Source organism: Anguilla rostrata, chromosome 2, assembly GCF_018555375.3.
Source record: "Anguilla rostrata isolate EN2019 chromosome 2, ASM1855537v3, whole genome shotgun sequence".
Taxonomy (NCBI): domain Eukaryota; kingdom Metazoa; phylum Chordata; class Actinopteri; order Anguilliformes; family Anguillidae; genus Anguilla; species Anguilla rostrata.
In genome coordinates, this window is record NC_057934.1 from 7,320,919 (window position 1) to 7,341,891 (window position 20,973).

The following is a 20,973-nucleotide window of genomic DNA, read 5'->3' on the forward strand; positions in this document are numbered from 1 at the left end:
TCGTATACTGCAGTAGAATTAGACATGATGTGTTTTCACAGCTTCGTCACTACATTTATTTATTCTCAGCCACTGGCAAACACTCAAAACGAGAACTAAAAACACGCGCGCACACACAAACACACACACACACACACAAACAAACAAACCCCAGTGTGGTGTTCTGAAACACATAGTGCCCTCTCAACTGTGCACAAGCGTTAACAAATCCCCACTCAGACGCTAATGCGAAATCACGCACAGCAAAGACCCAATTCACTCTGTCAGAGGTGCAAGTTACATGTTCGGTTTTTGATAAAAACAGCAAGGAAGGTGCTCAGAATACAAAGATAATCTTTTTTTTTTCCCAAAACAAACCAACAGAAATCCAGGTATACGTAGGTTTATCTCTGAAACGTCTAAGGCCACTCCAACCCAAGCTGACTCATCATTGGACACCGCTCCAGACAAATGACGGCACAAACAGTCTGAGGGCAAGCTAGGTAAAATAAAAATGCTTTCTAAAAAAAGACAGATTTCAGTTTCAGATGCAGCGCAGTTTGAGAGCACAGTGGCGCAGTCGATTCCGTGTGACAGGAAACTCGCGCACCGGGTGTCAAACTCAAAGCGTTGAAAACAAAACTTATTTTTGGATGAATAAACACACAGGTTTATTCTGCAGATGTGTAATGACTCTGCCCCCCCCCAACTTTATTGTGCAAAGCCGACATCTTTCAGCAGCAGGTAAAGGGCAGAGGCGCTGGAGTCTGTATCTGCACTTTAATTGCAAGGAGATGAAATCTCAACTGGCGGTGAAATTCAAACAAACAAACGCACACATACTCACTCTCTCTCTAACGCTCTCTCTCACACACGCACACATACTCACTCTCTCTCTAACGCGCTCTCTCTCACACACACACACACACACACATACTCACTCTCTCTCTAACTCTCTCTCACACACACACACACAGGTGTTACCCCCCGCCCCCCACATTCACCTGTTTATCTTCATTTTCTCTGCATGCTGTTCTATTTCTCCAGCCTGTCGTTATTCTGTCCCCCTCTCGCTTATCTCTCCATCTTGCCCCTCTTCCTCTCTCCTCCCCCTGCGCTGGTATTTCATGTGACCTCAGTGCCGCCCTCTGCTGGCACACTCACTCGTCATTCCCCCTTCATCCCTCACCCTCCTCTCCCTCCTCTTCCACCCCAGCAGCTCGCCGGGAACCGGTGAGTGTGCTGACCTCATCGGCCTGCGTGTCGTGACCTCTGACCCACCTGTCCCCCCAGGGCTAATGGGATTTGTAGTGTTCAGGCCCACTGTGTTACACGCCACGCTTTCGTGTGGCAGTTATTCAAGCCACTGCTGAAAGCGGTCAGTGGAGTTTAAGGTTTACACTCAAGGTCAAGTTTAAGTTTAAGTACACATCTTTAAGTGTGTGCCTCTGATGTCCCTGGGCATGGGGATACTGCATGCTCGGGACTGACTGCAGAGACCCCGAACCCTAGTCCTCCAGAGCGGTAGAGTCTGTCGCTCTTTGGGTCCGTTTCAGCACTTAAGTGCTTAATTCTTACAGTTCTTGATGGACTAAAGAGTGTCACACCTTGATCCCAAGGGCCAGATCATCATCATCACCATCATCAGAGACAGGAGAGAGAGAGTGTGAACTGAGTGGATTAAAATGGCGGTTTGTTTGCGAGGAATGCTGAGGATAATCCCATCCCTTCGGTGCGGCTCAGCCACGCGTGTAGCCCGCGACCTTTACCCCCGCAGCCATTTCCGGCCCCTTCTACGGCCAGATTTACTCAAGTTTCTAGCGTGTGAAAAAGATCCAGTTAGTTCCAGCAAAACAGACAGTGGTGACCTGCACAAGATCCTTTTCCTTGTGCTAAAATGTATAGAAAACCTGACCTACACGTACGATAGAAGTACACACACACACACACAAAAGAAATGCACGTAAACACACGCACGTACACTCTATAGAAAGGGGGGGGGGGGGCGATAAATTGATTAATTGTGCACCTGACCTTCCCTTGTGTGATAGGACACAGTGACGCTATACAATCTTAAACACTGAAAGGCCAGCAGAGAGCACCAGGGGAAGAGTTCACTCCGTGAAGAGTCCTTTTCCAGTCGTTTTGTGTGAGACGGCGAGTCATCGACTGAAATCTATTCGATGCCCGGTCAGGCACGGATGCAAAGAAAGAGAAAGAGATTCGGGGAGGGGGGGCACATTTAAAGAGAGAGTGCGGGGGGGAAGGATAGGACGGGACGGGGGGCTCACTGTGGGTAAGCAGGAGATTTATCCAGCTGGTTTTTTTTTGGTCATGTGGCCGGTGTGATCCAGATGAGTCCGCCTCTCAAACTCCTGATGCGGTTACTGTAAGTGGCAGCTGAGCCACAGCTAAGAAGTTTCACGTGTGAGAAAAACAAAAAGCCAGATTAAAAATGGGGGCACCCAAAACAAACAAAAAAAGCCCCCCCCCCTTAACTTAGTCACTCAGATCTGCTTGACTCAGACTACAAGAGACTCTGGCAGGCTGGAATGTTTGACACTAGTTTGACCTCCTCTCTATTGCGGGGTCAGAGGTCGACATCCAATCAGAGGAGAGACTGGCTTACCGTTGATTGGCAGACAGTAGCTACCACAGTGACTCAACTACTCGGCTCTAGACAAACTGCAGATATTTCGACAACGCGGCCACAATTTCAATCCAAAACCAATATGTGGGTGGTTCTCCTCTCATTCCAAGGGCAAAGAGGGTCGATTCAGCAAGCAAGCCATCGAACAAGGCATCAAAAATCCACTTAACACCCCCCTCCCCCCCCCAAAAAAAAGGGAGTCAAGTAAACATAGCAACCGTGTAAACAAGAGAAACTGTTTATCACAATAAAGGGGCGGGAGAGATCACTTGGCCCTGAGTGAACAGAGAAGACCTGTGTTCACTTTAGATAAAGAAAGCTCTCTCACTGCCAGCTAGAAGAACCCTAGGCTTTCAGGACCAGCATTTTTTTTTTATTTGCTGGACCAAATAGCTGGGATCACCCGCCTCAGAATTTTTATTTCTTTGTTTATTTTTTTTAGTAAGATGTTGAAACTGCAGAGCCAGTTGCCTCCAAGACACCCTTCTTGTTTTTTCCTTTTCTTTTGCGCACAAAACTGCAGTTTGCAGTGCGACATTTTTGGCGAGGGGTGGGCAGTGATTTGCGCTGTACGATTTTTGAACAACGCTAAAATCACAAACGAGGAAGCTGCCATATTTCCCCCTGCGAGCACCAAAGAGGAAGACTTGTGCTGCTCAAACCAGAGGCCCGTGGAACCAGGGTCAAGCAATGATGCTGTTCATTATAGGGGTGTGAGCTCGGTGAAATTCAGTAGGCCTGTATCTGTACTTTGGGACCAGAGGTACCCTCATCACAAAGTGCAGTATGGCACTATAATTAACACTAGGACAACATGAGCCACTCTTCAAGCCGACTCAACCAATGACCTGTAACACAATTCTGGCTGTAAGCGGCTAGAATAAATCACCAGACCCTCAAACTCTAACTTCCTTTCCCACGAGCGGCAGCGGCAGAGAGCGTCTGGCGTGCCGTGGCTACGTAACCGATGGCAGCTAAGGGCACGGTGGTTTAGCCGCTCCTGATCAAGGTGGCTGCAGCTTTCGCGCGCCGTTAGCACACCTTGGCGATTTGGCAGCAGCAGCTCGCAGAGAAACCGCTATAATTGGTAAATGGACTGCATTTATATAGCGCTTTTATCCAAAGCACTTTACAATTGATGCCTCTCATTCGCCAGAGCAGTTAGGGGTTAGGGGTTAGGTGTCTTGCTCAAGAACACTTCGACACGCCCAGGGCGGGGTTTGAACCGGCAACCCTCCGACTGCCAGACAATCGGTCTTACCTCCTGAGCTATGTCGCCCTAATCTTAATTAGCACGTTAGCGTGCGCTGGGCACACGAGGTGCGTGTCCTGGATGAGCCCGTGCGCCGCTACGGCGGATATCCAGACAGGATTACACCGCCTGTAACCCGCCCTAATCTCCTTAGCGACCCCGCAACGGAGATTCCTAGACGACAGCCCCAGAGGTCGCGGGCACTCTTTCCAAGCACCGTCACGGGCCGAATGTTAATTCTGCCAACGCCTTTCGCCGTTATTTCGACGAGCGTGCGCCGCCTGACAGGGGAACGACCCGCCCGCCCGGAGTTCGCGGGGGACCTTACGAAGCCGCTCATCTCGCCTCGAAGGCGCCGTCCGGTCCAGCGCCTCGTCACCGTGGCTACGCGAAAGCCGCCGTTGCTGTAGCGATCGGCGGCCGTGTCACACCGCTGACAGAGCTTATCGCGCCCTGTCAGCGGGAGTGAAGAGGAGGACCGTGGCGGGCAGACGTTTCGTGTGTGTGTGTGTGTGTGTGTGTGTCAGTGTGCGTGTGTGTGTGTGTGTGTGTGTGTGTGTGTGTGAGAATACTGCATGGAAACAATAAATATCCATTTATAAATAATTCACATATCACATTAGCTAGCTGTATACTTATACTCTTCTGGATATTTCTAAATAATTTATATTTACATTTTTAAATATCAAAGAAGGTAAACATATTCACCCAGTTAATGTAATCATCCTTATAAGAATAGTGAAAATAGTCATCAGTAGCAAAGTAATACTTGCATATTGCAATAAGCAGCCATACTTCAGTTTTACAGTGTTGTGAATGTTGACCAGCGGGGAGTGCTGTCCACAGTCAGCGCTGTATGGCGGGTGCATGTTTATTTTCGGACAGGGTACTCAAAACCCCGTCCCCATCTGCATAACTGAGTCCTTTGGCAGGAGAACGCAATCAGAAGAGCGTGATAACCAATCTCCTCACGATCAGGCACAGGACGAGCCTGGGCACAGTTATTTCTTTTCTTTGTCGTTTTTGGTTGTAGTTGTTGTTTTTGTTTTTCTGCTGGCAAACCCAGTTTTTGGGCGGGCGGCTAATGGACGTCGTGAGGAGGCTCTGGCGTCCCGAGATTACCGTGGAAACAGAATCGTGGCGCCATTTCTCCAGTCTTTGTTTTACGGCGTACCACATGACTGCTGGGTTTTATTTTCATAATGCCCCATGACCACAGTGTGATCGTGGGGCACTGTCAGTCCCATGAGTACAGCCTAGCCTTTAGGGGATTCACCCCCCCCCCCCCTTTGACCACAAAAAAATAGCTGTCAGAACGTTCTGCCCCAGAGGAATGACCGAATGACCCAGTGTGACCCCTGTCCGTTTCTGGCTCACGACCCTCAGAAAAACAGGGTCACAGTGAGTCACCCCACCGCACCCCACCGCCATGTCATACCTCAAAATGTACAAAATGTACCTCAAAAAGAGGCCAGCGTCCAAATATGGGCACCATCTGTAAAACGGCAGAAACGCTAACCTCCTTCAGCCCCCCAACTGGCAGGTCACAAGATCATGAGAGGAATATAACCCCCCCCCCACCCTTCTGAGTTCCCGTTGCCAGGGCGACGGCTGGACCCCCACCGCCCCCCCCCGCTCTGGCCGCCGCTGGGTCGCGGGAGGAAAAGTTTGCTCCGCCGGTGAGAGAGAGGTCAGCGGTAAAACCCGAGCCGCCGGAGACCAGAGCAGGATGAATTATTCACACGGAAATCAATCGGAGGCCAGGCCAGAGAGCGAGGGGACGGAGGGGAGCGGGGGACGGAGGGGAGGACAGGAGAGAACGTAGGTGGAGGGAAGGCTGGAGATCCACGAAGAGAACGTACCACAGGCCAACAGGACGGAGGCGGAAGAGCACCTTGCCCTGACCCCCCCAAACCACGCACACCCCGCGTACACCTCCACGTGATTATTTTAATAAGAGGAACTCCTCTTTGCGCAACAGACTGTATGATTTTCATACTGCAGGATCTCGTGCTTTCATGCCAGGCCACATGAAGCCAAACATCACTGATAAAAACCACCAGCACAGTTTAATCCTGATCCGGGTATAACCGAACCGGGTGAAATGGGGGCAGCCATGACGACCCGCGTTACACCCCCCCGGAACCCTGCGGGGAGGCCCGTCGTCACGTGGCAACAGGCGTGGGGGGGGGGGGGGAGCCACAAAGCCACGCGCTTCCTTCCTCTCAGCCCCCGTCTTCCGGGTCAGTAATGAAAGATGGATTCCTGGAGCCAGGCAGAGATCCCGTCCCGTCGGCCAATCACAAATGAAACAATAATGCGCGCCACACCAGAGATGAGAATTTCCCCTGATTATTTCCAGTCAGTCAGGAAGTGGGCCAGTGATTTTTTTTTAGATACTGGTTTGTCAGACCTGAAGTGCCTCAGCTAGAGGCGGAGGGCTGGGGGTCCGTGAGCTTCTGTGCGGCTTAACAACGGACAACAGGAGAGAACGCGCCACAAAAAAATAACAATGATAAACCAAAGTAACAGCCACCACCAGGTGACATTAGTGGTATTTGCGGGTGTAAAAATCTATATTTAGTGCTTAATAATAAATAAATAAATAAATAAATAAATAATCACACTCGTTGCCTGAGCTAACCGCGCTCTCTCACAGAAATGTGCCACTTTTTTTTTTGACTTTCCCCGACATGGCCTTTGTTTAAACTCTTCTCCCACCGCAGCTTGGCGGATGCTCATACGGTACACACCTCCCCTGCCCCATTAACCTACCCTACAGAGCTCTGCTGCAGCTGGTCTGAGAGACCAGACTGGGGTTTGCTGTAGCTATCACTCCATAGACTGGAGTCTCTCTATCACTCCATAGACTGGAGTCTCTCTATCACTCCATAGACTGGAGTCTCTCCATCACTCCATAGACTGGAGTCTCTCCATCACTCCATAGACTGGAGTCTCTCCATCACTCCATAGACTGGAGTCTCTCCATCACTCCATAGACTGGAGTCTCTCCATCACTCCATAGACTGGAGTCTCTCTATCACTCCATAGACTGGTGTCTCTCTCTCTCACCATACCCTTCAGCCTCTCTATCACTCCATAGACTGGAGTCTCTCTCTCTCCATACCCTTCAGCCTCTCTATCACTCCATAGACTGGAGTCTCTCTCTCTCTCCATACCCTTCAGCCTCTCTATCACTCCATAGACTGGAGTCTCTCTCTCTCTCCATACCCTTCAGCCTCTCTATCACTCCATAGACTGGAGTCTCTCTATCACTCTGTTCACTTGGCTGGATCAGTCTGACCCAAAAAAAGGTTCACTGTGCACCATTCCCTGTCCACACATCTCCTTTACAGTAACCTGCCACCTTTTGATTCTTTTGCAAGCTGTCTGATTTCGATCTCTCCTTTATGCAAAGTATACTTTGGCAATAATTCCAAAGTCAAGTCCCTTTGTCTACTTCTGATAGCATATCTGGCGTTTGCTTCTCTAAATCACTGGTATGTCTGACTGATTTCTGTTTTCACGCTTTCAAGATTTTTTTTTCCGTTGGTGAAAGCGTGGAGCGGATTATGGCGAAGCCACATCCTGTCACTCGCCGGTCTCCGAACAGGAAGCCGTGGCGAGGGAGGCACCACTTCCTGTGCGAGAGCAGAGCCGGACTGCGGAGAGAGGAGCGGAGACGGGGGGAGGCCCTGGATATCGCCCGGGTTCGAGACGTGCCGCCGAGCGGGGGGGGGGTTGTTTGTTTCCACACGGGTTCTCTTCTGGTAGCCAACGGAAACCAACAAAGGGAAACAGAAAAATCGCAGCGGCCATTTCCGTCATCGATCACGTTATGCTTATTTCCATGGAAACATCTAAACTGCTCATGAATTTGCCTTTCGACTGCATTCGAACAGGAATGCAGGAATGTGAGGATTATGAGGAGACATTCCCAAATATGGCCTGACACAGGCCGTAGGTAACATTTCCAATAACAACAGCCGAGTCCTGTTTTTGACACAGCTCATTCAAAGGCACGAGAGGGGGGAACGCAAGGCAACAGCGCATTATAACTGATAGGGTACTGGTCTTATAACTCAGAGGTTGCAGGTTCAATTCCCATGTGGGGGCACTTCCACTGTACCCTTATGTAAGGTACTGAAATTGACCTGCTTCAGTAAATATCCAGTTGTATAAAAGGACTTTGCACAAAAAAACTAATACATATATATATACACATACACACCTGCAGCACCCTCACATACTGCGTCTCCCTGCTCGTTTCCTGTAAGGACGCGGTTCACAGCGACGCAGACGGGAAAATCCTGTTCCTGAGTCTGCACCGGACAGCTTGCACGCATGCGAATGGGGGGGGGGGAGATTCCTCTCCTCTAATCTGGTGTCCACTGTCGCTTACGCACCCCCCCTCCCCTCCCCTCCCCTCACGCCCCCCCAAAACCCCAGACCAGAAACTGATGCAATGACAGGAAGTGCTGCTGGGCTCGTCCTGTGCCAGCGAAACGCAGTGCTTTAGCAATCAGACACTCCACAGACTACAGTGAGGGAGAGAGAGAGTGTGTGTATGAGAAAGACAGCGACACAGAAAGAGCGCGAGAGAGACAGAGAGAAAGAGAGAGAAACAAAGACCACCCACCCCATATAAACTGTACATATCTATTTATTTAACTGCAATAACAGCAAACGTTTATATGCTGTTGTCGCTGTTATTGTTATATATTCCATTTATCACTGTTATTTTATTAATATTATTCCTTTTTTTTTTTTTACATATTTATATGTATGCTTTGGCAAAAATTACATTTGTATTTCATGCCAATAAAGAAACTTCAATTGAAATTGACAGAAACTCAGAGATAAAGAAAGAGAGATGCCAAGAGAGATGGAGACAGACAGACAGACAGAGATAGAGAGAAAGAAACAGAGAGAGAGACAGAGATAAAGAAAGAGAGATGCCAAGAGGGAGACAGAGATAGAGACAGAGAGAGAGAGAGAGAGAGAGAGAGTAATCTTCCATCTTCAGTGAGTCAGCCCCTGTCCCTGCCACGCTCAGACTGCTACGACTTGCCGGCAAGCAGACGCACTCGCTCACCGCTCGCTCGTTAAGAGGTGCGCGGGATTCCAGCGCGACCTCCGACCCCTGACCCCTGGCGCCGGCCCAGAAGGCGGGCTGGGCGGATTAATTAAGGGGTAAACACTGGATGTGCACGGACGGTCACGCGCGCGACCGACGCCCAGCAGACCTGGGAGAGCAGGTTCCTCGGGCCGGAAGCCTCAGCGCGGCACCAGCGCACAGCCAGAGGCTGACCAGAAGGGGGCGCTAGGCTAACGGACGGAGAGCAGGCCGCTGCTAGAAGGCCAGGGAGGTGCCAGGGAGGCCCTAGAAGGCCAGGGTGCCATATAAGCAGGGGGTGTCACAACGACGGGGGTAGCGGGGGGTGGCGGGACCCAATGCGAGATCTTCTCACGGGCCCCAAAATCCCTGGCAGCGCCTCTGCTTGGAGAGGGACCAAACGTCTCCCGGCAGTAGCCTCATTGTCCTCACACGCACACGCATTAAACCACATATCCCAGCATGCCCCCTTTCACTGCTATCTACAGCAAAGCGTAATTGGAAGGAAAGGAATGAAAATATGAATATTAACAAAGTCTCCTGAGAGAGTGAGCCCTATGGTCCCAAGACCTTTAGCCTAACAGCGGCGATACAGAAACCAATTAAATCAGGGAAGTGGACTAGCAGGGGGTCAGGCCGTCCGGTTTTTACACAATTCGCCTGTTTTCACGGCACCCTGTGACAGTCCGAACTGCGCAATACGCGCAAGCAGACAGCGGAACGGCGGTCTCTCCCGCAGTCATATGGTTCTACCATGAGAATTAACGCTGTGGGGTAATGTGGGGCATTTTTAAATTCTGCATTGTGTCTTGTGATTGTTTTTTTGAGGCACAGAAACACAGACATTACATTACATTACAGGCATTTGGCAGACGCTCGTATCCAGAGCGACGTACAACAAAGTGTATAACCATAACCAGACCAAACTAATTTCCCGGAACGGAACAATAAATGGAACGTCACCGCATTCGACCCGCATCAGTGGGGGTGGGGGGGGGGGGTGCAGGAGTCCAGAATGGTCTCACCGCTCCAAATAATCCCACTACCCTCACTAGTTCCCGCCCCTCTGCCTCTCTGGTTGAAGGTGTGTTAATTAGTGAAGTCGCCAGGCGTAGTGATTGGTTGGAATGAAAGCCTGCATACACCATGAGCTCTCCATGACACATGATTGGGGGATCACTGCACTCAAGATTTATACCTTTGCTCCTCTTTGCAAAGAGACTCAAAACTGCACCATTTTTATAGAGCTTACAAGAACACAGAAAACATGAATCATCACAGAGGAGAAAGCAGAGGGGCAGGAGAGTAATATAATCTCCTCCAGCGCTGGCGCCTTCGTAAGAGCGTCTCCGCCTCGCTCTGCCGCGGGTTTGGCGGTATGACTCTGACGGTGCGGCGTCCTGTGTTCCTGCCGCGCGTGAGCGAGCGAGAGAGAGAGAGAGCGAGCCAGCCGTCACATGGGGAGGGCAGCATGAAAGAGCTCTTTGTGAGGAAGTGAAGGAGGAACTGAATTCCAGCGGGACGGAACGGAGTGCGCGAGGGGACAGGCAGACTACAAATGGCGGCGACGACACGTGACGATTGGTCGCCTTTCACATGAAGGAGACGGGTCCCCTCCAATCCAGACTCTGCTCTCTTATAACTGGGTGGGCCGGCTTGTCATTGATTGGCAGCTTACACTGCTTGTGCTCCGCCTCCAGTCACACCAGAGTCTCACTTCAGTTTCTTATCCCCACCCCACCCATACCCCACCCCCCTCCACCTCTAAAAACGGGCAGAGGTGGGAACTGAAGGTGTGTGGGCGAAGTCTCACCCCAGGTGACCAGCTGCCCATTCATAAATATGACATGCTCTTTACCAAACATGAACTTTCAGGATGAATGAATGCGCTCAAAGTGCTGGCCAATGGGACACATATCTTAATCACTCAAACTCCCAGACTCCTCTGCAGAGGACAACGAGGAATGTTGAGCTGTCCAGTTTCTTACTTCACGCTGTATTAAATGTGTGATTCTGATGTAACAGAGTGCAACCATCCAAGCGAGAGGGAGGGGGAGAGTGAGAGAGAGAGAGAGAGAGAGTGAGTGAGTGAGGGAGGGGAAAAGGGTACAAAACTGAGAGATCCAGTTGTTTAGTAAAATAACCTCAGAACCGTAGCGTTCTGATGTCATCAAAATGCGCCACGTGGCACTTCCTGGCCTGAGTCAACACAGGAAAGCCTGTCCAGTGGCATTCAGGTCCGGCTCACAGTCCCTGCGGCAGTATCTGTGTGAACCAACCAGCACTGAGCCAGCATCCTTAACCTCAAAAAGGAAAAGAAGGAACTCCAGATCTCCATTTTGTAAACCGACACTGCCGACGCGTCAGCACCAAGCTATCCACTGTTAAAGACCGTACTAAAGACCGCGTTCTTGTTTTTTCAGACGTGGATATTTTCGGTCGTGCCTGGCAGCAGGGCGCAGTATCGCCCAATGAGAACGCAGAGTAAAAACGAGTCAGGCGTGCAGTCGTTTCCCCCGACACCTTTCCGTCATCATCAGATCAAAGACGAAGGAGTGGTGCCCCTTGGGATGACAGAGCTGCTGTATTAAACATAAAGAAGTATGACGTTTTTTTTAATACTTCTGCTATTTTTACCGAAGAAGAAAATAGATAAATCACTGACCCAAAGGGCTTATTTTTAGCCGTGGAACAAAATTAACCAGCAATTTATTTCCGCTTTCATGAATAAAGAGCGGGCGCTCTGCAAAACATTAAGCTTCCCTGGAAAGCAGGATAACTTTGGTGTCTGTTTGTGACACTGGTTTCCCAGAACCTAACCTGTTGTTGCAAACTTCAGGACATTGCTCTGGTCAGTGGTCGGTTAACCTGAACAGCTACTTTCGAATTGCTTCCCCAGCACCACATTGCCCAGATGATGCATTGACTGCCCATTTGTTTATTGACTCCTTCAGGAGTGAGGTCACAAATACGTGGTTACAATGTTCCTAGCTAAACATTCTCATACCGATGCACCAATCAAACCTGGTAATTCAAAGCAACGGAGCTCTAGAACACTGACTTGGAATTTTGGGAAGAAGACATTCTAAAAAAACCAAAACCAACTAACGTGGCAATGCAGCGTCATCTTTAGGGAACTGCGGCCGCAGCCATGCTGTACGTCTGGTTCTCAGGTAGGGCACTGCCCCTTTTACTGTACATCAAGGAGGACGAATAGCTTCAGGAAACATCCCACTGTATGCAAGCTGTGCCCCGGATAACTGCCTCAGTTAATTGCCTGCAATGCGAATGTAAATATTAGCAAGGCACACACCTATTAGCTCTGGCAGACGCATCTCATTCGCATACGAGACAGCAAACCTGGTCAGGCTCATCGCACCATAGGTTTTATGAGCAAAAGAGGCTAGAGTCCAGCTGGTCACATGGCGCACATACAGCTGGAGCCCAGTTTATTTTCAGTTTTCTATGTATATATACACACATGCGCGTGTGTGCGCGTGCGAACGAGCAGGCCAGTTTTCACCATCAAATTCAATGCACCCGAGAAGCTGTAAAACCCCACACAATCAAATCACTGTCCCTGTAATGCGCAGTTTAAAGCAGCAGCATCGCTGTCCTGGTACCGATACGTCCGGCCCTGCACACACCCAGGCGCACAGTGATACTACCCCAGCCTTTATGAACAGCTCAGAGTTGTTACTGTAACTCAATGCAGGTACAAGTCTGCACGCAGCTCCTCTTTCTTTCATCTGATCGTGGCGCTAAGGTGTCGGAGAGAGACGACCGCACGCCTGAGTCGTTCTCACTCTGCGTTCTCATTGGACGAGAACGACCCGCTATCGGGCACGACTGAAAATACCCACGTCTGAAAAACAAGAACGCGGTTTTTAACACAGTCTCTACAGCGACACTCTTCACGGTAGTTGTTAACGCAGTCTTTAACACAGTCTCTACAACACTGCTTACAGAAGTCGTTCACAGCTTTCACAGTTGTTCAGTAGATAAGCTAGTGTTGGCCAGATAAGTCTGAGCGGCAGTAGCTAGCGCAGCTCAGCTGGCTCGCGTTTGACGGGCGTTTGATTGGCGGGGAGACCGGGCCCCTGAGAGTAAACATCCTCCTGCGAGCCGGGAGCTAGCGCCGCGAGAGACGCTACGGCCAGGCGTACGCACCTCAGGCCTCGAGGCTGGGGCGAGAGAGGGCGAGAGAGGTAGAGAGTGAGAGAGAGAGAGAGGGAGGGGGGGAGAGAGAGAGAGGGAGAGAGAGAGAGGGAGAGAGAGAGAGAGGGGAGAGAGAGGAGAGAGAGAGAGAGAGAGAGAGAGAGAGAGAGAAAAGAGAGAGTGAGAGAAGGAGAGTGAGAGACAGAGAGAGAGAGAGAGAGGGAGAGAGGGGGGAGAGAGAGTGAGACAGACTCAGAATAAGATCCCTTTACTTGGTCAGACCTCTGCAGTCAGGCTTAGTCATTTGCGCCTGCTAACGGACGGTATCACAGCTTGGCCATGACCTCGTCTCACACTGACCCACATTCACAAAGCCTGCAACCCCACACAGACTGCAGCGGGGGGACAAAGCCGCCCTGCGTGCGACACACGGTCCGCGTGGTTTTCCTCCGCACTCACTTCAAAAAGGGAAGTGACTCTCGCTTGTTCGTTTTAATAAACCAACCAGCTCATCAGTCCATTCCACTTCCACTGCTGTCACTTAGCGCAATAAAATAACCAGCGGCTAATTCGGCAGCAATCTAAATTAAAAGCTCGGTCTGAGATTCTAGTGAATAATTTACACGTCTGTTGGTCCGTCTGAGAGCTGTTTACTGCGTAGCGCAGTTCTACGCTGGACAGCAGCAGCAGTGGCAGCATATCTTCATTAGGGCCTGATTAAATATGTATTTCAAACTCCAGGCCAGGACGGCTTAACCTAATTCACTTACGGGATAAACACACCTTTATTTCTAAGGCCTGAATTGGCGGTTAAAAAAAGAAACCGAGGAGACCTGCAGCCGCAGCCGCTCTCCAGGACTGCCGTTTCACATTCCCCGCCCGAGACACGGGCCACGATCGGGAAGAAGTCCTGAACGTCAGATCCCCGGAGAAAAACGTCTATTTGAGCTAATCACATTACAGCAAAATGGGTCACAGACCACAAACATACGAGCTTACGAAGTAATATTTTTGTTCTACAAATTTGTAAAAAAAAAAAAAAAAAACAAACAAAAAATTCTTTTTTAAACAATCAGAAATTAGGCAGCTTTAACTGATGTTTATTGGGCAAAGTATTTCATTATTTCACAAGACCCAAATGTGACTCAAATGTGCTTACAGCCAAATCGTGTCGGATTAATGCACATTTCATATCTGCTGCTCTCACTTCAACTTTCACTCAGCAAGCGATGAGTACAGTCACGATCAGTTCCACTCTTAGTGCAGGATGCTCAGTCTCCAGATAGTGGAGCCTATGATTGGCATGGATGGGGCATGGCCTGTGGGTTCCCAGGGATGTCAGTGCCACTTAAAATACTATTTTGGAGAAGGGGGGGGAGGGGGGCGGGTTCTGTTTATGCTTTCTATTTTTTCCTCTGTGCCCCCGCCCCGTCCCCAGAAGCTGCAGATGTGGAAAGAAGGTAGAAAATCTCAGTTTAATGGATTAATGCACATTTCATATCTGCTGCTCTCACTTCAACTTTCACTTATGAGAGGGGGAGCTGCGCACAGCGTTCTGCCCGGACGATGACACAGACATCAGCCAGCGTATCGCCAACCGGCGGCTCGTCTCACGTGGATCGCGTGTTAACCTTTTGCTAGCCTAGCGCGAGGCTAAAAGGAACCCAAGAACCACAAGACCGGAAAACCCCACGGTACAGTCCAGCTCAACGTGCTGCTCGTACTCACAGTACTGCGAGCTACAGAGCAGCAATACGATTCTTAAAATCTTTTTTTGTTCACAGTTAATAAGTTCCATTGCTGCAATTCACTCCAGTAAAAAAAGCATTGGTGAAGACACAAAGAAACAGCAGAATGTCACTCACTACATGCACATCCTGCTGCTTCTGAGTTATTTTGGAAAGGATTTGGGGTTAAATCTTCAACCTTCAGAAGACTGCAAACGGCGCAGATAAAGTTTTGAGCCTGGCCACGTAAAAGCCGCTGCTGCACAGGAAAGCCAGCAGGCCGAGGGAACTTCTGTTCTGGCAGCGGGAAAGGTCCGCTCCTTACAGGAGCTGCTCGGAAGGCTCCGGAACGCAGCCAATCAGATAAGCCGCCGTCCGCGAGAGCACGCTAGCTAGCGCAGGGGGCAGCTAAGGGCAAAGCTGAGAGAGCAGAGCACTGCCCCCCGCCCCTCGGGGGAAATGGGTTATACCACAGACCCCGCCCCAAACCCCCACCCCCTCCCCCTAGGGTAAATGGGATATACCATGGCACACATAAAGAAAGAGGAAGATTAACTCACATGTGGGGGGGGCGAGTGAAAGAGTGAGAGTCATAGTAACACTGTGCATACAGAAGATTTGGCTAATTATTGAAAAACACTTTTATAAAACAGCTATAAACTTCCTGCAGATTATTTACCAACAGCTGCAATAGAATTTACACACTTTCACCGATATTACAAAACAAATTATTCTGCTTGTAACACGGTCCAGGATATCCTGCAGGGGATCTGCAGGGATATCTTCAAATTTTACTGGCATCGAAGGGGTTTAGAAACATCTAAAGGGCAAGTCTGTCCCGAGCCGAGGTTAGAGTGTGCGCCCGTTTGTGTTCTTCTGGTTCCTCTCTCACTTCTGCTTTTGCACGAAAAATAATGACAGCGAGAGAGCTGCAGGAGGAGGACATGCAGCCACGCAGGCAAGACGCAATTCAATATTTACACTTGCAGTCACTTAGCAGACGCGGTCAACCCTTTAAGGTACAAGATCACAAATATGTGACCAGAGCGTTCTTAGCTGAACATTCTAACGCTGATGTCACAATCACTGCTGGAAATCGAAAGCAATTGTTCTAGAACACTGACCTAGAACTTCCGAAAAAAAAAAAAAAAACATTCCAAAACCTACTCTTCAAAGGGTCAAGTCAAATCAATTTCACGGGGTAAGAAAACACCACAAGAGCAAGCGATGAGTACAGTCACGATCAGTTCCACTCTTAGTGCAGGATGCTCAGTCTCCACATAGTGGAGCCTATGATTGGCATGGATGGGGCATGGCCCGTGGGTTCCCAGGGATGTCAGTGCCACTTAAAATACTATTTTGGAGAAAGGGAGGGGGGGGCGGGTTCTGTTTATGCTTTCTATTTTTTCCTCTGTGCCCCACCCTTTCGTCCCCAGAAGCTGCAGATGTGGAAAGAAGGTAGAAAATCTCAGTCTGGGAGAAAACTGTATTTGTAGGGATAGAAAAGATGACTAACATTATATTTATCTGGTTTTTCCTAGCAATCTTGTCCAGATCCACTACTGTGCTCTTACCCATGCTCCACTTGACCCTCTATACCAGTGGTTCCCAACCCTGTTCCTGGAGATCTACTGTCCTGTGGGTTTATATTTCAAGCCTAATTTTGGACACCTGATTCTACCAATTAGCAGCACAACAAGATCTCTAGCTGATGAATGAGGTGTGCTTTGTCAGGGTCAAAGTGAAAATCAACAGGATGATAGATCTCCAAGAACAGGGAGGGGGACCACTGCTCTATACTGGCCCAGAAGACCAATAAAGAAGAGGATTACATCAGAGGTTATCAACCCTGATGCTGGTGAGATGCAGGGTCTCCTAGTTTTCCTTGTAACTCTGGATTTACTTGATCAATTAAATAAGCTTATCTTACACTTATCTCTCCTAACCTGCTTTCTTGGGCCTGAACCAGTTTTCAGTATTGAGATGAAACCTAAAACTACAACCCCCCCATACTGACCAGGGTTCATCAAAGTCATGCAAAAAAAACAAAAAAAACAAACAAACAAACAAAAAAAAAAAAACACCAGCACTCCAAGAATCACACAACAGACTGTTGTTCAATTAATCCTACCTCTTCTAATGAGAATTGCTCTTCACAATTACCTTTCCCCCCCCTTCAGGGAAAAACAATGCTGATGCTATCATCATTGCGCTGAAACTCGCCAACAAAATTAGCAGTGCCCTTAAGTACCAAAGTAGTGGAGAGGGTATTCCCGTGATTAATAGAAACCTTGCAGTGACAGGTCGCGAGTTCATCATTTTCCGGAGCGTGAGAGCGCTATTTCCAGACGAAATCTATCAGAATCTTCTTCCCTGCGCCCAGAATTCGTCTTCGTTCCCATAATCCCCGCAGGCGAATCCGGGATCTCCTTGCACAAACAGACTTTGGCTCTTTAACGCATGACGCTTTACACCCTGAACAAAGAGTTATTTATGTGAGCTTTTTTTTTGGCTGTCAACAGAAGAGGAGAAAAAACATATTCTTCTAAACATTTAAAGGTTTAATTGAATGTGAGACACGCTGACTTGCACCACTATTGCGAACCCCCCACTGTTCGCGATTCGCTACCTGTCACCGAGCCAGGCCGGTTTGTCACACGACTGTGGAGCGCGTGCTTTCTTATGAGTCATGTCGGGCACTGGCTTACATCCCTACACTAATAGAATTTAAAATAAAACAAAATACAAAAAATGAAATTCCATCACTGTACTTGGCAGAACCTCGATAAAATACATGCTTGCAGCTCTCTGCTAACAACTCGCCGGTCTTCTGCAATGTGATATGCACCTGCAATGTCCAAGTAATGCTAAGTCTATATACCTAGGCACGATAAGCACGAACGCCCCTCTTCAATTTCGCCTGCAATTCGCTTAGATTTCACTTTCCAATGTCTTCTCGCTCAGGTATATTGTGAACGGGGGAATTCCATTTTGCTAAAATTATATTTTGTCGCAATTAATGTAGCCTAATTTAAGACTATTTGATAATACCCGCAGTCTGCAGGTAGTTGCGGGGGTGCGTGGTAAGTTGTGTTAGTGGCATAAACAGATATTATGCAAAAAAAAAAAAAAAAAACATACACCCATTGCATTCTGAAGTATACCCGGCTTCGACCAGAAACTTTTCACGTACATACCCTTGCCACGCAAACACGACGGCTGGGGCACCTACCTTTGGATCGGCTCCACGTGCCCTGGATTCGACGTACTTCTCCCACGCGTGGGACAGATTAGCCAGGTGGCGGCTGGCCATTTTGGGATAAACTCCAGTCACCAGAAAGAAATCGGTGGAGTATATCGCTCTTCATCAAAGGTAGTGTAGTGGTTGGCCGCGGGGAACAGTTTTTGCTGAAGGGTGACGTTAAGTATTCTCGGTGTCTTGTCCTTACGAAAACATCCCCGACAAGCTCCGATCTCGCCAGCTGGTTCAATAAGAGAAAAATCAATTTAGTCTAATGCTAAAATATACACGGCGATAATTTAGCCAGGAGAGCTATAGGGCCAACCAGGCTGCCACAGGCAAACGATCGATTATTCTAGCTAATCTGGCCAGAATAATCTATAGAGGTACTGTAGCCTGTTGGTTTATATAATGATGATATTTACTGCAGCGAGCAAATTTATTCTGCTGATGTGATTAGCCACTGTGCAGTTGCAATACCGAAGATTAAAAATGCCGGACATCGCAAACGCTCAGCGACTTGGAGGAGCTTCATTTAGTGCCGCCATACATCACATCGACCCGCAGCACAACCAATATTTTATTTAACTAAAAAGACGAGAAACGTCATTTAATGTTATCTTGTTTAACGTAGTTATAATGGGGGAAACCAACCAACATTTTGCTCGGCAGCTCTGCTTCCATTTACTGCAGTTGCACGCTAGCGACGAGTAGCTGACATGCCAAGCAAGCTAGCTTGTTAAGAGCTAGCAAGCGAACTACTAAACCTACATAATTTTAAACAAACCAGCTGATAAGACAACTTCGGGGATACAGTATAAATCATATCGGATATATGCATATTAGCAAACCGTTTCAGTCAAATCTGAAATAATGTTATAAATGTTTTTAGCTAATTAGCTAGCTGGTTCCTTACTTTACGCAATTACGCACCGTATAGACTAGCTAAAAGAGTTGCTGGCTGGCTAACCATCGTTAAAGCTAACGTTAATTGCCGTTGCTAACTTAACCTTAACAACGGTGTCTACCAAGACGAGTGAGATGAGGCTAACGACAGCTAACATCAGTTATCTTAATGACCGACCTCTTTGCGCAGCACTACAGCGTTATCACCCATACGTAGATAGGCAACGCCAGCTAGAGTTTGCCACGAAACTACTGCCGGAGGTGGGATTACAAAATGTAAGAAGCGGTGCAATGCTACGCTTGAATCGTTTCAATATATAGCCATATAATAAATACTAAAAGTAACATACCTAGCGAAGTACACAGACAGTCCAAGTAGTCAGCTTGCTAGCTCGCAAACGTTAGCTGTTAATGTTCCAATGAATTTCTGCGAGCAAACTAGACAGCCCAATACTATGAGATGTCAATGAAACTGTGCAAAGTTCTGCATTTTATCGAGTTCCACAACCTCATTCAATAAACTACATGTCATTCTGTTTCAGGTTTAGGCACAGCGAAGACAATGTCAGTATTCAATTAATTGCAACGTACCTGCGACTCTATTTGTATCCTGATACCAGGCGTTTAATCCGCCTTTGTGAATTTGACACAAAATACAGGATCACAGGAAATTCCGCCCACAAAGTACCATTTCTTGATTTCATTGGCTGAAAAAAGGCTAACCTCAAATCAATCAAACAATGATTTCGCCAGACACACAATACGTCAGCAGAGTCTCCGTCTGGGAGGAGCTTCCTTTGTAGCTTAAAACTCCGTTATTAAAAAGCAGGGCTGTCCTCCCCATTGACGAATTCATGCAAAAATGTTCATACTCGGTTTTGAAAAGACGGACAAACAACTCTCGCGATCATCAGATATACAATAAAGTGCGAACTCACTCATGGGTGGTCTCTGTTTTGCCTGCTGAACGCCATGTGTACATCATTCGATTGCAGATTCATTGTTTTCAAATATTATTGCACTAATATTGTCCAATTTCAAAACTACTCGGGGGACCCTCCCTACAGTAACAGTTCACAAAATATTTAGCAATGTCTAAGCCATTAACAATGGAGATGTCATTTGGAAGTCTTAAGAAATCACTGCATAATTAAAAAATGTGCACCTGTGACAATGAAGCTGTATGCAAATTTTTTTAAACTTTTCCTCTATGTATGGCACACACGCTTATGAGGCCGAAATGGTCATAATGAAATTGGTTCAACCCTGCAAAGATAAGAAAAAAAGGAAGTCCAAGGAAAGGAAATTATTACAATTATCATGCAGACAAACCATACATTAGAAAAAAATGGAATATAACATGGGGAGAATTTTTCTTAAATATGAAAATGATCATGAAAATGAGAAGACTCATTACTGGTGTTACTGGTGCCCGTTTAGGAAAAATAACCACAAATGAACACAAGCACAACTTACAAAAGTTGTGAAACGGGAAGTGGATGTTTCTCTGGCAGGCTGCAGTGTGTGTGTGTGTGTGTGTGTGTGTGTGTGTGTGGTGGGTATGTGTGTGTGTGTGTGTGTGCGTGCGTGCGTGCGTGCGTGCGTGGGTGGTGTGCGTGGTCGTGCGTGCGTGCGTGCTTGTGTGTGTGGGTGTGTGTGTGTGTGTGTGGGTGTGTGTGTGTGTGTGTGTGTGTGCTGGTGGGGGGGCTTGAAACAGTCTTGCAGAAAACCGAAAGGACCCGAGGGACAAGGCGAAAATATTATCTGTCTGCTTGGCGAGATAACCTAGGATGCTTTTATCAAGAACAACTTATGAAACAAAGTGACTCAACAGTGACACAGAACAGACTAACAACAGGATCAGATCAGAGATGGTGTAGAGTGCCACATCATTATAACACTAATGTGGGTTCACAATATTTACCTTTACACAACCATCATAAG

General features: G+C 48.2%; 1 protein-coding gene across 1 annotated transcript in view; it reads right to left on the reverse strand.

Moving 5' to 3' along the window:
- LOC135249562 (lysosomal-trafficking regulator-like) overlaps nucleotides 1-19,725 on the reverse strand; it is a 76,242-nt gene extending 56,517 nt beyond the window's left edge. Inside the window, exons 1-2 of the mRNA XM_064325173.1 lie at nucleotides 19,621-19,725; nucleotides 18,115-18,364 (exon numbers count right to left, since the gene is read on the reverse strand). Coding sequence (XP_064181243.1) covers nucleotides 18,115-18,195 — 81 coding nt within the window. The 5' untranslated portion in view covers nucleotides 18,196-18,364; nucleotides 19,621-19,725. The remainder of the gene's footprint in view (nucleotides 1-18,114; nucleotides 18,365-19,620) is intronic.
- Between the last annotated feature and the right edge of the window lie 1,248 nt (nucleotides 19,726-20,973).